The sequence below is a fragment of the Aptenodytes forsteri genome, unplaced genomic scaffold (genome assembly GCF_000699145.1).
Source record: "Aptenodytes forsteri isolate BGI_AS27 unplaced genomic scaffold, ASM69914v1 Scaffold307, whole genome shotgun sequence".
Lineage (NCBI taxonomy): Eukaryota > Metazoa > Chordata > Aves > Sphenisciformes > Spheniscidae > Aptenodytes > Aptenodytes forsteri.
This window is the reverse complement of record NW_008795303.1, coordinates 703,283-720,862: the sequence shown is the minus strand read 5'-3', so window position 1 is coordinate 720,862 and position 17,580 is coordinate 703,283. Positions and strand designations below refer to the sequence as shown.

General features: G+C 37.9%; 1 protein-coding gene across 1 annotated transcript in view; it reads right to left on the bottom strand.

The window, feature by feature from the left end:
• MICU2 (mitochondrial calcium uptake 2) overlaps positions 1-17,580 on the bottom strand; it is a 75,436-nt gene that overhangs the window by 30,724 nt on the left and 27,132 nt on the right. The window contains exons 4-7 of the mRNA XM_009279373.1: positions 12,884-12,915; positions 12,694-12,769; positions 7,445-7,492; positions 3,222-3,304 (exon numbers count right to left, since the gene is read on the bottom strand). Coding sequence (XP_009277648.1) covers positions 3,222-3,304; positions 7,445-7,492; positions 12,694-12,769; positions 12,884-12,915 — 239 coding nt within the window. The remainder of the gene's footprint in view (positions 1-3,221; positions 3,305-7,444; positions 7,493-12,693; positions 12,770-12,883; positions 12,916-17,580) is intronic.

Here is a 17,580-nt window from a genome sequence, read left to right as displayed (position 1 = left end):
GCAATTGCACTGTGCATTACTTGCTTTGTGTATTATTATTATTTTATTTCAATTATTAAACTGTTTTTATCTCAACCCACGAGTTTCTCTCACTTGTGCTCTTCCAATTCTCTCCCCCATCCCACCGGGGGGGTGGGGGGGGAGTGAGCGAGTGGCTGTGTGGTGCTCAGTTGCCGACTGAGGTTAAACCACAACATGTCCTCACAAAGATGCAGATAATATGGCTCTGAGAAACAATTCTTTGCACTCTGGCAGGGGCTGATTAAAGGATGGCAACTAACATCTGTGAACTTGCCATTTCTGCCATGTCTTCTTCATGCTGGAGTTGCAGGGCAAAGCAACAAATCCTTGTGGATGCCCACCTCAAAATACAGATTGCTGTGATTCTGGGCCCTAATACTGAAATGTCTCTTGTATTGTAAATGTTTACCACTGAAACATGGATGAAGCAGCAATTAAAAATAGACTGGCTTGAATACAAAGTAGTAGCAAGGAGAGAGAACAAGAGTCTGTCCCTGGGAAGGGACTCCTACTGGAAAGGAGGAAAATGTGCACAGAAATGGAAAGGCTATGGAGGACAAGATAAACACTCTCCTTCAAAACATGGAATTGCATTCAAGATTTGATTTCCTTTCCTGAACATTCATTTATGTTAGCGAAGAGCACTGAATCTACTGGGAAATCCTGCATCTCACACTCCCTCAGTGTCTGATCCATACAGGTCTGAATATCTTATCTCCGTCACACGCTGCAGGCACTAAGGACTTGGGTTGTAGAGTCTGCTTGTCACCCTTCTCCCTTTCCTGAATGATTCATGTGACACATCTTGCGCCTGTTTATCCAGTAACACACGAGAGTTGAGATATACATAATTCAAAGAATGATGGACATTTTTCAAACAAAAAGGCAAAGTTCTTACCTCAAAGAATTTACAGTCTAGATCAACAGATAATGTAGACGTACATAGATGTCTAATCAGGTAGAGGTGACAAAGCAAGAGAATGAAGTAGTACTGAAATTTCTTTTCCCATCACATCCTGCTTATAGTAACTGCCTCCTAATTACTGCTTCTTCGCTACTCTTTTCCATTGCCCTTTCCCTACATATGTTTCCTGGTATTATTGTCAAATATAGCGTGGAAATAACTAATAGAATAGTTCAGACATATTTTCCTGAGATGCCAAGTGGGACAAGACACATGACAGATTAGCCACACAATTTACTGATTTATTAGATATACAGAAGCTTTCTATGATGCATACAGAACTAGAGTATACAGAGATTAACACACACACATTCTTCCAGATTCTTACATTCCAAAAGTTTTATTTTTAAACCTAACCTATAAATATCAAGTTTTGCTTTAAAATAGTCACTGCTTATAAATGTTAAGTAAACAGTCACGTGAGAAAACTCATCTTTTGACTAGCTTGCATCTTGTAGGACTTCTTTGAATTTAATGATTCTTGTGAGTTGACACTGCAATTTATATGAGTTTATTTTACCACTATATTAATTTATCAATACAGCCCATAAAGGAAATGCAAAGTAACAATCTAACTAGAATAATTTTCATTTAATTTGATTGCCTCTACAGGAATCAAATTATTTTTAATGATTTGTATAGCATTTTCACCTCTACTTTTGATGACTTTCTGTTGTTCATACTGGCTGATTCAATTAGAATTACCTGAAATGGGTAATGGATATTAAATATATGACATACTGTACCTCTCCCAAAGAGAGTTGTGCTGTATATCTGCAAGAATCTCCTTATTTGCTTAACTGACACAGTACCTATTTAAAGGAAGTACTGCTAACATGGCATTTTGGTGCAGCGGCACTACAGGCTGAACAAGTTCAGTATGTTACAGGGGAAAGTAAGTCCATGAACACAAGTGTTACACAAGTGTTTTGTAGATGAAGGAGACAGCCATAACAGACATATTTCGGTGATCAGGGCACTACTAATCTGATAACAGTTCACTAGGATTGTACCAGGTTTAGTAGGTTAAAATTAAAGGTTGTAGTTAGAATTTGATTTCTTTATAACCAGCAGAATAATTAACATTTTAACAGAGCAAATTCTTCAAGCTTAAAAGATTTTGTGTAGCAACAAATGAGTGCAGGGTATCTGCAGGCCCAGTTAGGGGCTTCTGGGAACATTGTCTTGGGAAACGGTCTAATTTCAAGTATTATTTTCAAATAGTAATACTAAGTCAAAAAGTATTTTAAAAATATTTAAAAATATATTTAAGTACGACTCATCAATTGTAATCTTGCTAAGAGACAATTCACTGAAAAAATGGCTCAGTGCAAAACATATGCTAACAGCTATTGTATCATTTATTCAGAGTTTAAGGCTATGAAAGTACACGTAAGTAAATTTTTGGTAATTTCTCTATCAACAGGTACATCTTTATAAGTTTTAGATTCTAAGGTTCTCTAGAGTTGTTGCATTAACGATCATCTTTAACTTTATCCTAGTGACAGAAAATAATTTGCGTTGTAGTTGCCATTTCAGCTTCTTATAAAATTGTCTCTCTAGTCATCTCCAATATGAATGAAGGATCTGAATTAAGCTGAGGGGGTCTATTAAAATCTATGTTTGTTAATTTTATATTTGACTTTTGACAAGAAGTATTTAGTTAACAGTCTCCTACTTTTAAGTAGAAGTTGAATAAGCTATATAATTAAGCCTATTCTTCTTTAAAATATCAGAGCAAGATTTTCTTTGTTTTTTAATCATCTGCCTTTCTCCCCCATATTTTATACAAAATATGGGAAAAACTGCTGTTAATCTCCAAAGTGTGAATTGGTAAAAAACCTGTGCAAGAGCAAACAAAATCAATAAAAACCAAGAGAGGATGGTGAATTTAAAAAATTATTCAAAATATTTAGAAAATAAAAGACTTTTCCAGATGATTATTTAAATTAGCTCATGGGATTAAGGGATGTACATCAACTCTTACCTTCCCAGTAACAGGCCTTTAGATACAAGTCAAAGGTAACATTTATAAAAGTGGATTCAAATATAAGAAGTACTTCTACAGCAATGCTTTGGTATGTGCTCCTTTCATATAAAGTATTTTAGTAAGTATGCGATCATAGATTGGACTAGAAAAATAGGCTTGAAGATTTTAATGAATCTTCATTTAGCAAATATAAGCCATGGAACTATTTAAATGCTTTAAAATTAATATGCATAGAAGTACACACACCTTAAAGAATTCTTTCTTTTCAACTTGTTCATTGCCATCTGTATCCAACATTTTAAAGGCAATCTGAAATCCAGTCTGCGGTTCTGCAACAAATCGCGAAAGAACTTTATTGTAAACACACACACATACACTAGTACTTAAATATTTAATGCAAAAGGAATATTGCCTATGGTTCAGTTCTCCATTGTTATGCATGTACATGATATTTCCAGTAAACCGTATGTACCTCCTCCAATACAAGCAAACTTTTTAAACACCTTTTTACTACCATTTCAAAGGATAATTAATGCAATGGCAAAGCAAGAAATGCCAGCAGTACAGCCACAAACATCCATTTGATCCCAATGACTGTGAAAATGTTGTTATGTCTTACTGTCCTGGTCTTAGATATTCTCTACAGATGTCTCCATAATCCTATGTCACTTCTGAAGTCTAGTTCTGCCTTGTTTATTGGAGCTCCTTTTCAGGTGAGAAGACTGGAAAGTGCCTTGAGAAACCAATAATTATTCCCAAACTGCGTGAAAGAGCTAGTGTACTCCTCAGGTACTTCTTGCATGCATTACTGTATGCCAGTATTTGCAGTCTACCCTAGTCTTCCCTAGCAAACAGACTGATCTTGTAATCGTGGCCAGCTCTCTCAGCTCCTGCTCCCACTGCGTTAGCCCCAGGCCTTTTTTCTCTTCACTTCTCCTCCCTCCCTAAACCATGTACTCAAATGTTACTGAAGTAATAAATCACTCTTTCTGGCCTTTCTGGACAAAAGCATGTTTTGTATGACTCCCATCAAGCTGATTTTTTCAGGAATTTTATGCAATTTTACCCTGCATTTCCCTCACCGAGTGGATGTTTCTTTTCAACACAAAAAATGTAATGAGTTCGGAGCCTTGCAGGTGCTATAAAAACACAGTGTGTTTTGAGCTCCTTCCCACAATTTCCTGATCTTACTTTGCTTGCTTTGCCTTGCTCATTAGCAAGCCCACACAGGAGCAGCATGCCACTGAAATGTAGTTACAGTTCACTGCAGTAGCAAGCACTTATCCCAGTAATTTCTGGAGCAGGTGAATTAATTCCACAACGCAGTCAAGTCAGGCATTAACATGAAAGCCACGGACTTATCATCTCTAGAATATATTCATGTTTCCAAGAACAATGTTGGACTCATGAGGGCAGTGAAGCAGTATCTCTAAAAAACTCTAATGTCTTCAGAGTTTTTCTTTTGGAAATATATTTTTCCAGCTCCATCCTGTAAAGTTTTAAGTCTTGCTTTTTTTTTTTAGAGAATCTTTCTGCAAAGGAACAAGTTAAAGAAATATCACGTTCCTTTTAAGTGATAACAAGATGGTTAAAGAAAGTACTATTTTTACATTTTAGAAATAACTACATCTTCAGCAGCCAACTAACATTCTCTGTGGAGCAACCTTGTGATGCAGGGATATTTTATAAATACTGTTGCAATCTGCATAGCAGAGCCCTTCCCCAGCAACTGGGTTGTAATAATCAAAACTGGCTTCCTTTCCATGGAAATGCCACACACTAAATTTGCGTTACTAGTACAAAAAGCAACAAGAGCCTATCCTATAACATATTTAGCAAATAAAAGTAATTGATGTATTTAATAGTAATTCATACCATCTGTATTGCAATTTTCAGATAAGAGAGCTGTTACTGAAAATATAGGACCTAAAGCTGCTTATACTGTTCAGAGATGACATACTTATCTGATATGATGTAACCCCAAAGGTATGTGTTCGTAAAATAAGCGTAGTTCAAAGACTACCTCAGATATATTTGTATTTAATTAGAATCAGGCAAAATTCCAAAATGCGAACAGAAGAGCTTCATCTTAGCTGTAAGCGCAGGTTAGACTTTGGTGCTTGCCCTGCAACCATTCCTACGTTGACCAAGCTGCCAACTTGTGTGACTGGCTAATTGAAATGAAGCTTTGAGTCAAGGTGACAATTTCAGTTCCTGGGCTCCTTCACCAGGAGCTCCATTAACCAGTTGCTGGAAATGAAATTCAGTACAGCACTGGAAGAAAAAAGATAACAATGATAAAAGGCACACAGAAAAGAGAAAAAGGGATCACAGGGGGCAAAATAAAGCCTTTGTCTGCCGCAAAATTACATTTTCAAGTTCAGTGTTGTTACGGATGGTGCTTTTGTATGACAGGCAGCATGGTCTGGTCAGCAGTGTCCTGGAACCAGGACTCTGGAAACCTGGTGACTCTTTTCCTGTTTCCCTATTGCTCTGTTGGTGACTTAGAAGAAGTCATTTAAATATTAATGGCTGCTTTAAGAAATTTCACATTAATCTTCACTAGCGAGAGAGACAGGTTGTGTAACTGGGGGCTGACTGACATGGGATACTCGTTAGGCAACGACAGAGGCACTAACACTTGTTGACATTTGCTTTCAAACTGATCAGTATGATAACCCTCTGTGTAACCAAAGCAGGGACATTAGCACTGCATTTTTATCCTGCATCAAAAGATGTCTTTGTTTTTGCAGTTCAATACATTCCTATATAAATTCTGTAAAAAATAATGTTACTTGATTGTCTGGAGAAGTGGAACAACTTGCTCTGATACTGTTTCACTTTTCTAATTGTTTCAGCAATAAATCAGCATGAATTTACTTTCAGTTGCCACAGATTTTTAAAGAAATAGAATCTTTGGCACCTATTTCTGCAACTTTAATTAAGGTATTCTTCTGAAGTTATAATGTGGTTGTGCTTTTTTTTTTTAAAAATCCCTCTTCTTTGAGTTGCAACAAATATTTTTAAATCAACTTTCTAACTGGGCTAGACATATTATTTCTGATTTTAAAAAGCACTTGAGCACATGATATAACTCATGTTAAAGTTGTGTGTAGCACTGGACAGTCACTACTGGTGAAACAGTACATTTGTATGGTAAATAGGTTATATTAGTTTATATACACTAATTAATATTGTGTACTAGTTGAAGTTCCTAGTAGAAACCAATGCAGTTCTGCTGAGAAATGACGTAAGCTGTAAGAGGCCTACCTTAAACTGTGCGAGAGGTGTGTACCGACAGTCATTGTCTGTGAAGACTGGACTCTGGAGACCAACACTATTCTTACTACACCGTGACAGAGTGGATTTCTAGAGCAAGGAAAATTTGTCCATTTGTTTAAGCCCTTGCCATGGACCTTGCAGCCATGGAAGTGATGAGGCTCAAGCATCTACAGCCCACTGGGATAAGAGCGACTGCTTCCTTCTCACCTTTCCCCATCCACTGATACCATGAGATCTAGTACGCCTGGTTTTGTCCCTTGCTTAAAATGTTAGACCTGTATAAATCAGTCAAACAAGACTGCATGTGGACTACTTCACTACTAGTCTATGGGTCTCACTGCGTAATGCTCATTGCACACATCTTACCTCAAATCACGGTATTTTCCAGCATCACCTACACTTCATCAGAACAGCATAGGGAGGTGGCAAGCACAGCAAAGAGTAAGTATGGGTGAGGAAACCCAGAAAATCCAAGATCACTTCCACACACAATCAAAAAATGCCTGCTGTTTGCAGATACAGCAAGTACCAAGGAAAAAAGTTTTTTTTAAAAAGTGTCTGATAGAGAAAAAGGAAGGAGGCAAAGGAAGGAGCAGAAATACATGCAAAGTACTTGGAGGAAATAAAGTCAAAAGGAACAGAGGGCAGGAAAAAAAAGGATTAAAAAGTCAAACAAAAGGACACTGCAGAAGTCTGCTGTTTATGTGTATCATCCATTGCATATCTGAACACGAGTAATAGGCAACAACCTTTCAGACACCACAACAGCTTTTTACACCACTGCACGAGCTATAATGTTAAAGTATCATTGTCCAAAATGCCTATAACTACTACCCAGAAGACGAATTACTTATCTTCCCCCACTGTTCCTCCCCTTATTACGTGGCCCTGTAACCAATGTCTCCCCTCTCTCAAAGTCTCTTGAAAGACTTTACTGATCCCATGGTGCAGGGATTATCATGATTTTTGAAGTACTGCTATGGACCAATGATGACACTATGGAAGTAAGTTGCAATCAATTAAAGCTGTATCAATTTATATTAATGCTTTATCACTCTATATACAATAGTTCTTTAAGTTTACCATAATGCAGAAATTTAGAAGTTAAAAAATATCAGGAAAAGTTCCTGGAAAGCTGTTAGTAGTTGAGTATTTACGCATATATATTTTAAATATATAATACTTACTCGTAAGGATTGTCAGCAAAAATAGGTACTCTGCATAAGATATCAACCCTGAAATAAGAGAGTTAAAAAATTACTTGCAAAAAGAAAATACAATTATAGCAAGACTTGAAAGATCGAATCTTATAAATATAAAAAAAGTAGTTTAACATTGTATTAAATAGGTTATTAAAGTAAGCCACATTATTATTTAATAAAGTTTTTACTTCTGTTTTTAGTGCTCTGAAGGTAAAATTCCCTATCCAGAGACTCATCAATATTCATGTCTAATCAAGAAGTAAGGTTTATTTTATTAATAATAAAAGGCCTACACTAAATCTTTGGATTCTCACTGAAAACATTCAATGTTTATATAAAAGGCAAATAAATTAAATGCGCTTTGTCACATTTAGTACCTGGGAGGAGAACTACTCTAACATTACCCTGAAGGATCAAAGTCCTCCATCCTCTGGCAGGCTCGTGAAGGCGGAGAACAGCTTCCCTCTAATTCTCAAGGGGAACATGGCAACATGCAAAGCTGCCAAGCTGCTAGATTGTGCTGATAGTACTGCTGGGCCACGTGCCAAGAGGAGGCTTCTATTTTTTTTTAAAATAGGAACATGTCCTTTCTACAAGGTGAAAGTATTTTCCCCCCTTTTGAAGGAAAATTCCAGTGTTTTCCTTTGAAATGCTGCCTTAAGTGAAAAGCCTGAACAAACACAAAGATGTGATAGCGTCAAAATAGAGCGTACGAGCTAAAGATAGAGAGCGCATAACGAGGGTGGTTGAACAACAGAATCTGAACCATCTGCCCTGCAATAATGTTTGGAGAAAAAAATGTAAAGGGCTTTTTTATAAATCACTTTTCAAAATAACTGAGCTACTTTTAACTTGTGACCTAAACATTGTATAATGCTGAAGCTGTTTAAAATAATGAAGTTCAAACATGCCTATCTGTGCAAAGATAAACTATTTTTTATAATTTATATTTAGTTAATTGATTGATAAGGAATCCACTTAAGCTTCATGATAAACAATTAACTTCTGATAAATTACTATGCAGAGCCAACAGCATTTGTATTTGACCTCAAATAGTGACTTAACACTTTAAGTTTTAAGTACCAGAGTTTAGAAATATTAAATTGCTGAATGTAAGAGTCTGAAAATCCAAGAACAAGTCTTAGCTAAAGACAGGTCTAATGCTGATCCTGTTGCCAGCTCACTCTGGTTCCATATCTCAGTTTTCCTCTCCATCAAAATAGGGCTATTCACGCCATTATCCAGCATGCATCATGTGTAAATCAGCACAGTACTACAGTCATAGAATACACTGTGGAAATAAAAAATACTTTCATCTCAAAGATTTAGTTTGCTTACAAGTTTTAGGGTTACTGCCATTGCAGGAATGTAAATTATTATTTGCATTGCTGTAAAACTTGGAATCGTGTTCCTAGACAAAGTGTCTGGGATTTCTACAAACTCGAAACCAAACAAACAGAGAAAGAACTCCTATCCCATTTTTTAGCTTATACGCCTAAGACAAGATAAAAAAATGGATAGAAACAAATAGGGGAGGAAAAGCAATCAAGCAAATAGTGTGATGGGCAATGATCAAGATTCCTGCTCCCTAATTTTGTTTTCTGTGTGTCACAGCAAAAGAATGTTTAAAGGAAGAATATAAAGAAAGACAAGGAGGTAACTTTTCAACTCTATTTAGAAAACAGCTCCCAGTTGTGGACTGCAATGGTATCAGCACAAAGATCCCTGCCTGAAAATTTAACCAGCAAGTGATGAAGGCCAGCATCACTGGCCAAGGAGAAGTGGGAGTCTGCCTCTCAGCTGTCTGGAGATCTGCTGCCCAGGGATAGTCTAGGGAAGACCTGCAAGGTGAAGACAAGCAGCTTCTGCTAGATAAAACAGAACAAGGAGAGCCCAGTGTTGGGATACAAAAGAAGAGATGACACACTCAAAGGAGTCTTGTAAGAAAAACAACTTTATCAAAGCATTTGAAAGGATATTAACATGGCAGATCATGTTTGTTAAAGTCAGAGAAAAAAAAAGTTGTAATAATTGAGATACAAAATGCTGAACACCTGGAGAGTTTTAGCTATATGGGTAGACAGGGAACATTATACCTTATAAAAGGTAGGATGTAAAGAAAAGACCAATTTAGAGACAACACCCTGCTTATTGGCTCAAGGGAGAAGCATGATGGCTCTATTCCCTTGAACTGCAGAGGGCTGGAAAGAAAAGCCTTGCAAGAAATGGCAGGGGCGAGACACAGACTCTGTTTTCATCATCTTATCGTAAGCTGATTGAAAAGTCACTATAGTGAAATAGGTAAAAAGGTAAAGATAATAAAAATATGTAAAAAAAATTCTTGATTGTATTTTAAAATCTGTCTAAGCATGATGGCTCTATTCCCTTGAACTGCAGAGGGCTGGAAAGAAAAGCCTTGCAAGAAATGGCAGGGGCGAGACACAGACTCTGTTTTCATCATCTTATCGTAAGCTGATTGAAAAGTCACTATAGTGAAATAGGTAAAAAGGTAAAGATAATAAAAATATGTAAAAAAAATTCTTGATTGTATTTTAAAATCTGTCTGTGCCTTAAAGCAAATCCACAGCCTGTCTGACATTTTCTGGCAGGCTAATTATACTAATAAATTGATATATAAGATTTTTTTAACTTGTGGACTCATTTCCATAAAAATTCTTCTTTTAATTTTATTGTCCTTTTACTACTTGTAGTGAAAGGCCAATTTACCTTATTCATAAAGTAAATTAAATATTTTGGGAATTTTCTTTTTATTCTACAGTAATCATTACAAAGTTACTCAAATTAAAAGATACAATGCAACAAATCTAAAAAAAACCCCCCAAAACATAGAAAATTACATTCATGTCCAAGCAAGTTTTAGAAGATAAAAGCTTCACATTAAAAGAAAACCCCCAGCCTGTCTGACATTTTCTGGCAGGCTAATTATACTAAATTAAATTGATATAAGATTTTTTTAACTTGTGGACTCATTTCCATAAAAATTCTTCTTTTAATTTTATTGTCCTTTTACTACTTGTAGTGAAAGGCCAATTTACCTTATTCATAAAGTAAATTAAATATTTTGGGAATTTTCTTTTTATTCTACAGTAATCATTACAAAGTTACTCAAATTAAAAGATACAATGCAACAAATCTAAAAAAAACCCCCCAAAACATAGAAAATTACATTCATGTCCAAGCAAGTTTTAGAAGATAAAAGCTTCACATACTGTTGAATGACTCAGCTTACTTGCAGCCAAGTATTTGCAGTTAGCATTGGCAAAATACTGTCATTTTCTAACACTAAATGAGCCTTCCCTATCCCTCCCTGGAACTCTCTACCCTCAAACTTTATAGCAAATGCTGACAGTACAATACTCTTATTGCTGAATAAATCATAAGTATACCTACAAAACATGACATGAATTTTAAAACTGCCCACTAGAAGGCAGAATTCGCTAGCGTTACGTTTTACAAACTGGACTGACAGTTTTTCCTCTACTTGATATTTAAATAACAATTTGAAGGTAGTTAAAATAATCTCAACTAAAGAATGGAACAGGTGTAGATTCATTATTCTGGTACCTGCAAAAGCAGTATTTAATACACAAATATCTACATTTTTACATGTAATAATAATGCCTCTCAAAGCAAAAGCATCAAAGCCATTAAAGAAGCATCATGACCAAAAACTGTAAAAACTCCGTGTGTTGCGGAGACATACGGATGACTGCCCTGAATGTTCCTGCATCATCTCAAACTCCTACCTGACCTTTGAAGGACAGAGCATACGGACACACAGTCCTAAGCAAGGGGAGATCAATGCCTTGTCTAGAATGCAAAAGACACCAGGCTGAGCATACCACCGAGCCACTTTCTGCCAAGCAGTCAGCTGGGAGACGTGCAGTAAAAGGAGGCTGCACTGATTTGCTATGTTTTCACTCCCTATTGGTGGATTCCCGGTTTTCCCAGGCAGAGTGCTTTGGGGATTTGCAGCGTCAACCACTAGAAAAAGAAAGGCTCTAAAAAAGCAGGGATAGAGAAAGAATATCCAAGAATTAAAGACTGGGAATCCTTTAAACCCAATCCTGGGAAAGCACATGATGATTAGTAATTTGAAAAGGCAGGGAGTAACTATTCAATACAAAATCCAGACTTCCCTAGGATAGGAAAAAATTGTTCAGCTTGTTCAGAGATGTTTCAGGGCTGCTGGGGTATGCTGGGGCTTGCAGGAGTGGACTGACAAGCAAGGCACCCAGCTGAAGACCCCTCCACATCTGCACAAGGATGCAAGAAATGAACTGCACGCAGAAGAGGCCATGAGGCCAAAGGGCAGGAGAAATGCTGCAGGCTGAGATCGAGGGCTGCTCTCTTGCACAAGCTGCCAGCCATGCCTGGAGATTTGCTGCGCATGGAGACAGCGTGGCTCATGTCTACCACGGAACTGCAGCAGTGCAAAGGCAGCTTTATTTTCCAGAAATGTCCACGGGATAAGGGATTCAGGCAGAACCCTACCATACAGCAAGTTTGTGAATAGATGCTGTCAGTCTTTCTCATTGGTTTGGGGATTTTAGTCTTTGTAACTGGTGAAATGGTTAATTACTCATCTATTTGGTTTCCTTGATCCTCGTTTGTTTTCTCCTTTCAATTGATTTATGCTAACGAGGTGTTTATTTGGTGTTCTTTAATTCCCCGTTGTTATACAAACAATATCCCAGCTCTCAGTTTTCTCTTTACATAGCCCGATATAAGGTGGAAATGCTGGGTGAAAAGAAACCGAAGCACATAGGTGCTATGAAGGGCCACTGAGCTCCTGAAGAGAAAGAAGTAAGTTCAACTGCTTTTGGAATCAGGGATGCCACTTTACATAACTAGATACAAATTTTATTTTTATTCTTAGTTTCCGTGCATATGTTATATAGTGAAACAGCAGCTTATTAACAAGTCTTAAAAGTCCATTTTGTGTTGAAGCGATCCCTTTAGCCCCTTTCTTTTCTCCAAGTAGGCTTTCCAATTTCTTTCATGTCTCCTCCTGCACCTCAGAAGCCTTTCAATTCCCAGCCCTGCCTCTTTACTCTCTCTTGCATAACTGAGAGATTTGCCAAGGAGGCAGCTACTGGCTAGATGGGGATGAAGTCAAATCCATTAAACCTTCTTTAAAAATACATTCAGTTCATACCATATAATGAGATAAAAAGCAAGATGTATTTTTCAGTATCAAAAGTGCTCATTACCTTTATCACCAAGCTCTCTAAAAAAGGTCGGTCCTGGTTTAGCTTTGGCAACACACAGCAGTGCAGCATCTACCTCCTTTAAAGACACAAACAAGAAAATATAAAGCCAGTTTTGAAAGAGAAGTCTATTCAGTTGAGTAACAGAAAGAATGCAAGTTCTTTTGAAGAAGGAAAGGAACATTTTGCTTACCTTTTTTGTCAGTTTCTTGGCTGAGGCTTTACCTATAATAAAAAAAATCATCATCATTCAATAACAAACTGACTTTAAACTTTGATCAGGTTCTGTGGCATTTCTTCAGATTTTTATGGGAAAATGCTAAGTAATATGAAACAGAATATTTTGAAACAGGCAGTTTGTTTCTAATTCCCCCAACAATCAAGAAAGGACAACATTTAAAAATAATATGAGCAGTCTGTTCAAATGTTTTTGCAACCTAGATAAAACCACAGACCACTTTGGTATCTATGACTGACTTACTAGTGTGATTTTGCATACTGTGAGCTACAAATGTAGTACAAATTCCAAAGCAAGATTATACAGTAAGAAACAACTGTAGTATTTACAAAGGGATTTGCATGCACACATAATAATCCTTCAAGTGCAGGTTGAGTATGCAAAAGCTAAGAAATACTAAAAAAAGAGAAAAAAGAATGAAAATGTTGATGTTTGTAGTAAGCAGAAGTAAATTGACAATTCTGCCTCCTGAAACAGCATCAGATGAAACCATGCAAACTCCTAAGTGTTTATTAGTAGGTTCAAGTTTGTACACTCGAATAGGGGAAGCCATAGGTTGTATTCCTGTGTAAATCACCCGTTTGAGGAGCTGTGATGTATTATCAGTGGAACGTTTCAGCTGGTTAGGCAGGGACTACAGAAATCTTGCAGTCATGGACTGGCAGGAGCTGTGCTCCATCCTTTCTCAGTCTATCTGCCCTATCACACCAGTCTGTCTCCTCAGCACTTCTCCTCATACAGTTCTTAACCCTGTGTCCTTCACTCTTACCACTCTCAGCCCATCGCTCCCTTCCTTCATCACCAGTTCCTCTGGATTCCAGCCAGCCATTCCCTCCTATTTATTCATGCTGTGTAAGCACAAGGTGAGCTGCTTGCACTTGCTCTGAGGACCGGTGCCCCTGCATGCAGCAGCCTGCTTTGCTCCATGCTCAGACTCCAAGGCTTACTCTGCTGCTTCACGGGCATCTTGCATCCGAAGGGTCACCAGTGCAGCACTGCTGTTTGGAAGCAGACATGATGGAGGCAGCCTGGTAGGCAGCTGTCAACAAACTTCTACCATTCTCAGTAAAACGTCGAATTTCCATAATGGTGGCAAAAGACATGCCCAGCTGCAGGGGATCTCCACTGGCAAGTTTTGCCTTCGGACGAGGGAAGCTGCTGGAACATCTCAACCAGCAATGGTTCATTTTTCAGCACAGGCAAACCAGTGCCCTGGCCTCTGCTCCCTGAACTGGCAGTAACAGTTTTGCTGATAAATTCCTCTCCCCACCCCCCTCCCCCAAATCAGCCTAAGGCAGACACCTGGCACATAACATTGCAACCCAAATGTTTAAGTTTGACAAAAGTTATAAGCAACTAAAATTAGGGTTTTAATACTGGAGTGTTGAGTGACCCCAGCAACAGGTGTTACCAGCACCACCTGTTACTGTGGATGAATACATTTTTGTACAGTGTATGTACATATATTTACACACATACACACACGTATATAAAGCTATACAGATAGAAACCTTCTAGCTCAAAGGAAGTATGAAATCTCTATTTTTGCCTCATTTGACATAAAAGAAGTCAGACTAATAACAGTCTGGGAGAGCAAGTAAAAATCCCTGTATCTAGCAAGGCTGAGTGCTGAGCAGGGCGATGTAACACCACAGTTCAACACTGTTCACTGCTGCAGAGCGTTTTAATGAATGCCTATTTAGCAAATTAAGTATTCAGATCTCAGCTTTGAAATGTCACCTCCTCTGCACAGCGCATTTCAACTTGGAATTAAACTACAGCAGCTCTTTCGGCTCTGGGAGACCCACGTGGCGAGAAGCCTTATAAGAGGGAATGAGTCAGGCTGTAGGTCTGCGAAAAACAGTATGTGAAAGAAAAAAGGGAAAACCACCCTGCAGTGATTTGCACTGTAAATGCTCTCCGTAGTTGTCTGTTTTGAAGCCAGCCATGTATGCCATGCACTCTTATTTGGTTAACAGTGGCTCCACTCATTCCTTTCTGCTGGTGGCCCCAAGAGCATCACATCTGGGACGGCAACTGCTACTGCAGCAGCGTACTGGGCAATAGCATTTTGCCAGCATCCAGGAGGATGATGAAGGGAGACAAGCTGAACTCTGCAAGCTGGAACAGCAAAGGCATGAATAATTGATGCAAGGTAAGGAGAAAGCACTGGGAGCTACAGCTGAGACACTAGTTGGCCAAGTTTGTGAGGCTCTACACTTGGTTAAGTTGGTGTTTCTCCTCTTCTTGTTGTATTCAGCACAGTAATTCTGAAACACTTCAGCTACGCAGTTATAGGGAACATATCCTCAATGAGAATTACCCTACTGTGATAAAAATTAAGAAAGGGAAGGAAAATCTGTTGCAGACATGTGGACCCTATTTTCGCCAGCCCACAGTCACAACTGCAACTGCCTAGAGCTCATACAAATGGCTGCAGCAGCCATCAACATCTGCCCTCTTGCATTCAGCTATGGCCACCCTCCAGAGGACGTTTAAGATGTTGACATGCCGACTGACCTGTTTCACAGATGAAAAGACAGTAACAACAACGATACAGAGGTGCTCATGCTACCCTTGACTGGGGATCTTGGCATGGGTGAAAGGACTAGAGGAGGAGAGGAAGCATTTGCTGCATGGCAGAAGAGGAGGAGGACAGTCACATCACCCCAGGACGTGGTGACGGGCAGAACGAGGTGGGTGAGAGGCGGTCCCTACCATGGCTGACTGCACAAGGGGCTGCTGCTACAATAAAAGAGGAAAAAAAGGCAGGAGGGAAAGGGACAGATTGAGAGAGAAACAAAGACATTTCTATCTTTCTAAGTAGTAAATACAGCAGAGTAATAAATGTGGAGCCTTTTAATGGTACTCTTCTCAAATGGGCTTCAAAGTAAAAAGATTTAATAACCTAGTCAAATGAAAATGGCATACAGATGTCAGCAAGCATGTGTACTGGTAGGCCAGGAATTTTTTTTTTTTTTGGGGGGGGGGGAAGAAAAAAAAAGACATTTGGGACACTAGTGTTATTTTTCATATTGGTGTTTGTGTAAAGTATTAGAATACAATCTTATACTAATGTAATAATTTAAATTGCAGTTTTCTACAATAATTATTTGAATATTTTCTAAGAATTAATTCCAGCTATATTCTGTTGGTACTGTCACCATATAAAATCATTTGTGAAGACCCAAATCTCAGTTTTCACTTGGAAACATTAGCTACTTTTATTGTAGCACTCATAATATTCCTTGAATACTAATTTAGCTCTTGGTGCTTATTCTCTCCATTTATTCACTTCCTAACAATGAGAACCCTTTAAATACCAACAAGCAGAACTCTGTTAATACCGCACAGTACCATATCAAATGTGCAGCCCTCTGAGGAACCAGGTCTTTTAAGGCCTTGTATACAATAATTAGGAAAAGAAGGTTAACTCCTCTTTGCAGAAAATGCACTGCAAAGGTATGAACAGTTTTCTTGGCCAGTTTGGACACTGAAAAAAAAAAGCGCCTCTTTCTTTCTATCAATTAAATCTTGGTGCTGTCATTCCTGACACATGACTACAAATGTATCAGGATCTAAGGCGCTCTCTGAAGAATACAGACAATGGTCATAATTATTAGGAACTATTTAATCTAATAAGTAAAAGATCTGTACGATGCACTTTTATATAGTTTTATTCTTTTACCTTGACAGAGTCTTACTAATAGGTAAATTAATGACATATTAGAAAACATGTTTGTAGTAGTAACAGCCTTACTTTGGTATCAGAAAAAGAAACTTGGAATTTTTATTGTTTTGAACTTGAATGAATGAGAAGAAAAACAACTTTTTTTTTCCTACAGACCTGCCAAGACTGTGATGGAATTCTGGCTTAAAGGACAATGAGTATTTTCAAGGGTCTCTACATATTTTACAGATGCTATAATCTAATTTTCACCATCTATAGCGGATCCATGAAACAACAATGAGGTACAGACACACCTTTCACGGACAAAAAGCCATCTTAGCTTTTTAAGTTGAATGAACACTGAGTCTACTTAGAAACACGCAAATTCTGTGCTGTTAGCCAAGAAAGTTAGCTGACAACTGTAATTAAGAAAACACTGCCAAGAGCAGCTACGTCAGCCTTAATTTGCCCTCGGCAAACCTGGGTATTTTGTCACATACATTTCTTACAATAGAAGTGTTTCCATCATCTATCAGTTTTTTTACACTAAGATGTAGAATGGACCCGACATCAATGTTAGGATTAACATTAGGAAAGGGCTGAATTAAACAAGTACCCACTTGCACTCAGTAACACCCATTTACACCTGTATAGCTAAGGAAAGGCTTAGATCTGATAAAAGATTTTTAGAGCCGAAGAATGAACAAAATCACTAAGATCAACCATTATAACAACAACAATCAAATGCCAAAGCAAAAGTAGAGAAGTTACTACTATCTGCAAGAAAGCATAATTTCACGTCTGCAAGATTGCTCTATTTTGGTAATATGGAAATGAAAATTAATTTTTCAAACAATCTTTCTCCACAGCCTTAACTTCAAATGAGAACAGTATAAAATAGCTATCTTCTCCTAGGAGGACAAACTCTTGTCCCTTTTATCAGCAAAGTCACTGAGATGGTTTGACCAGGATCTCTTTTTAG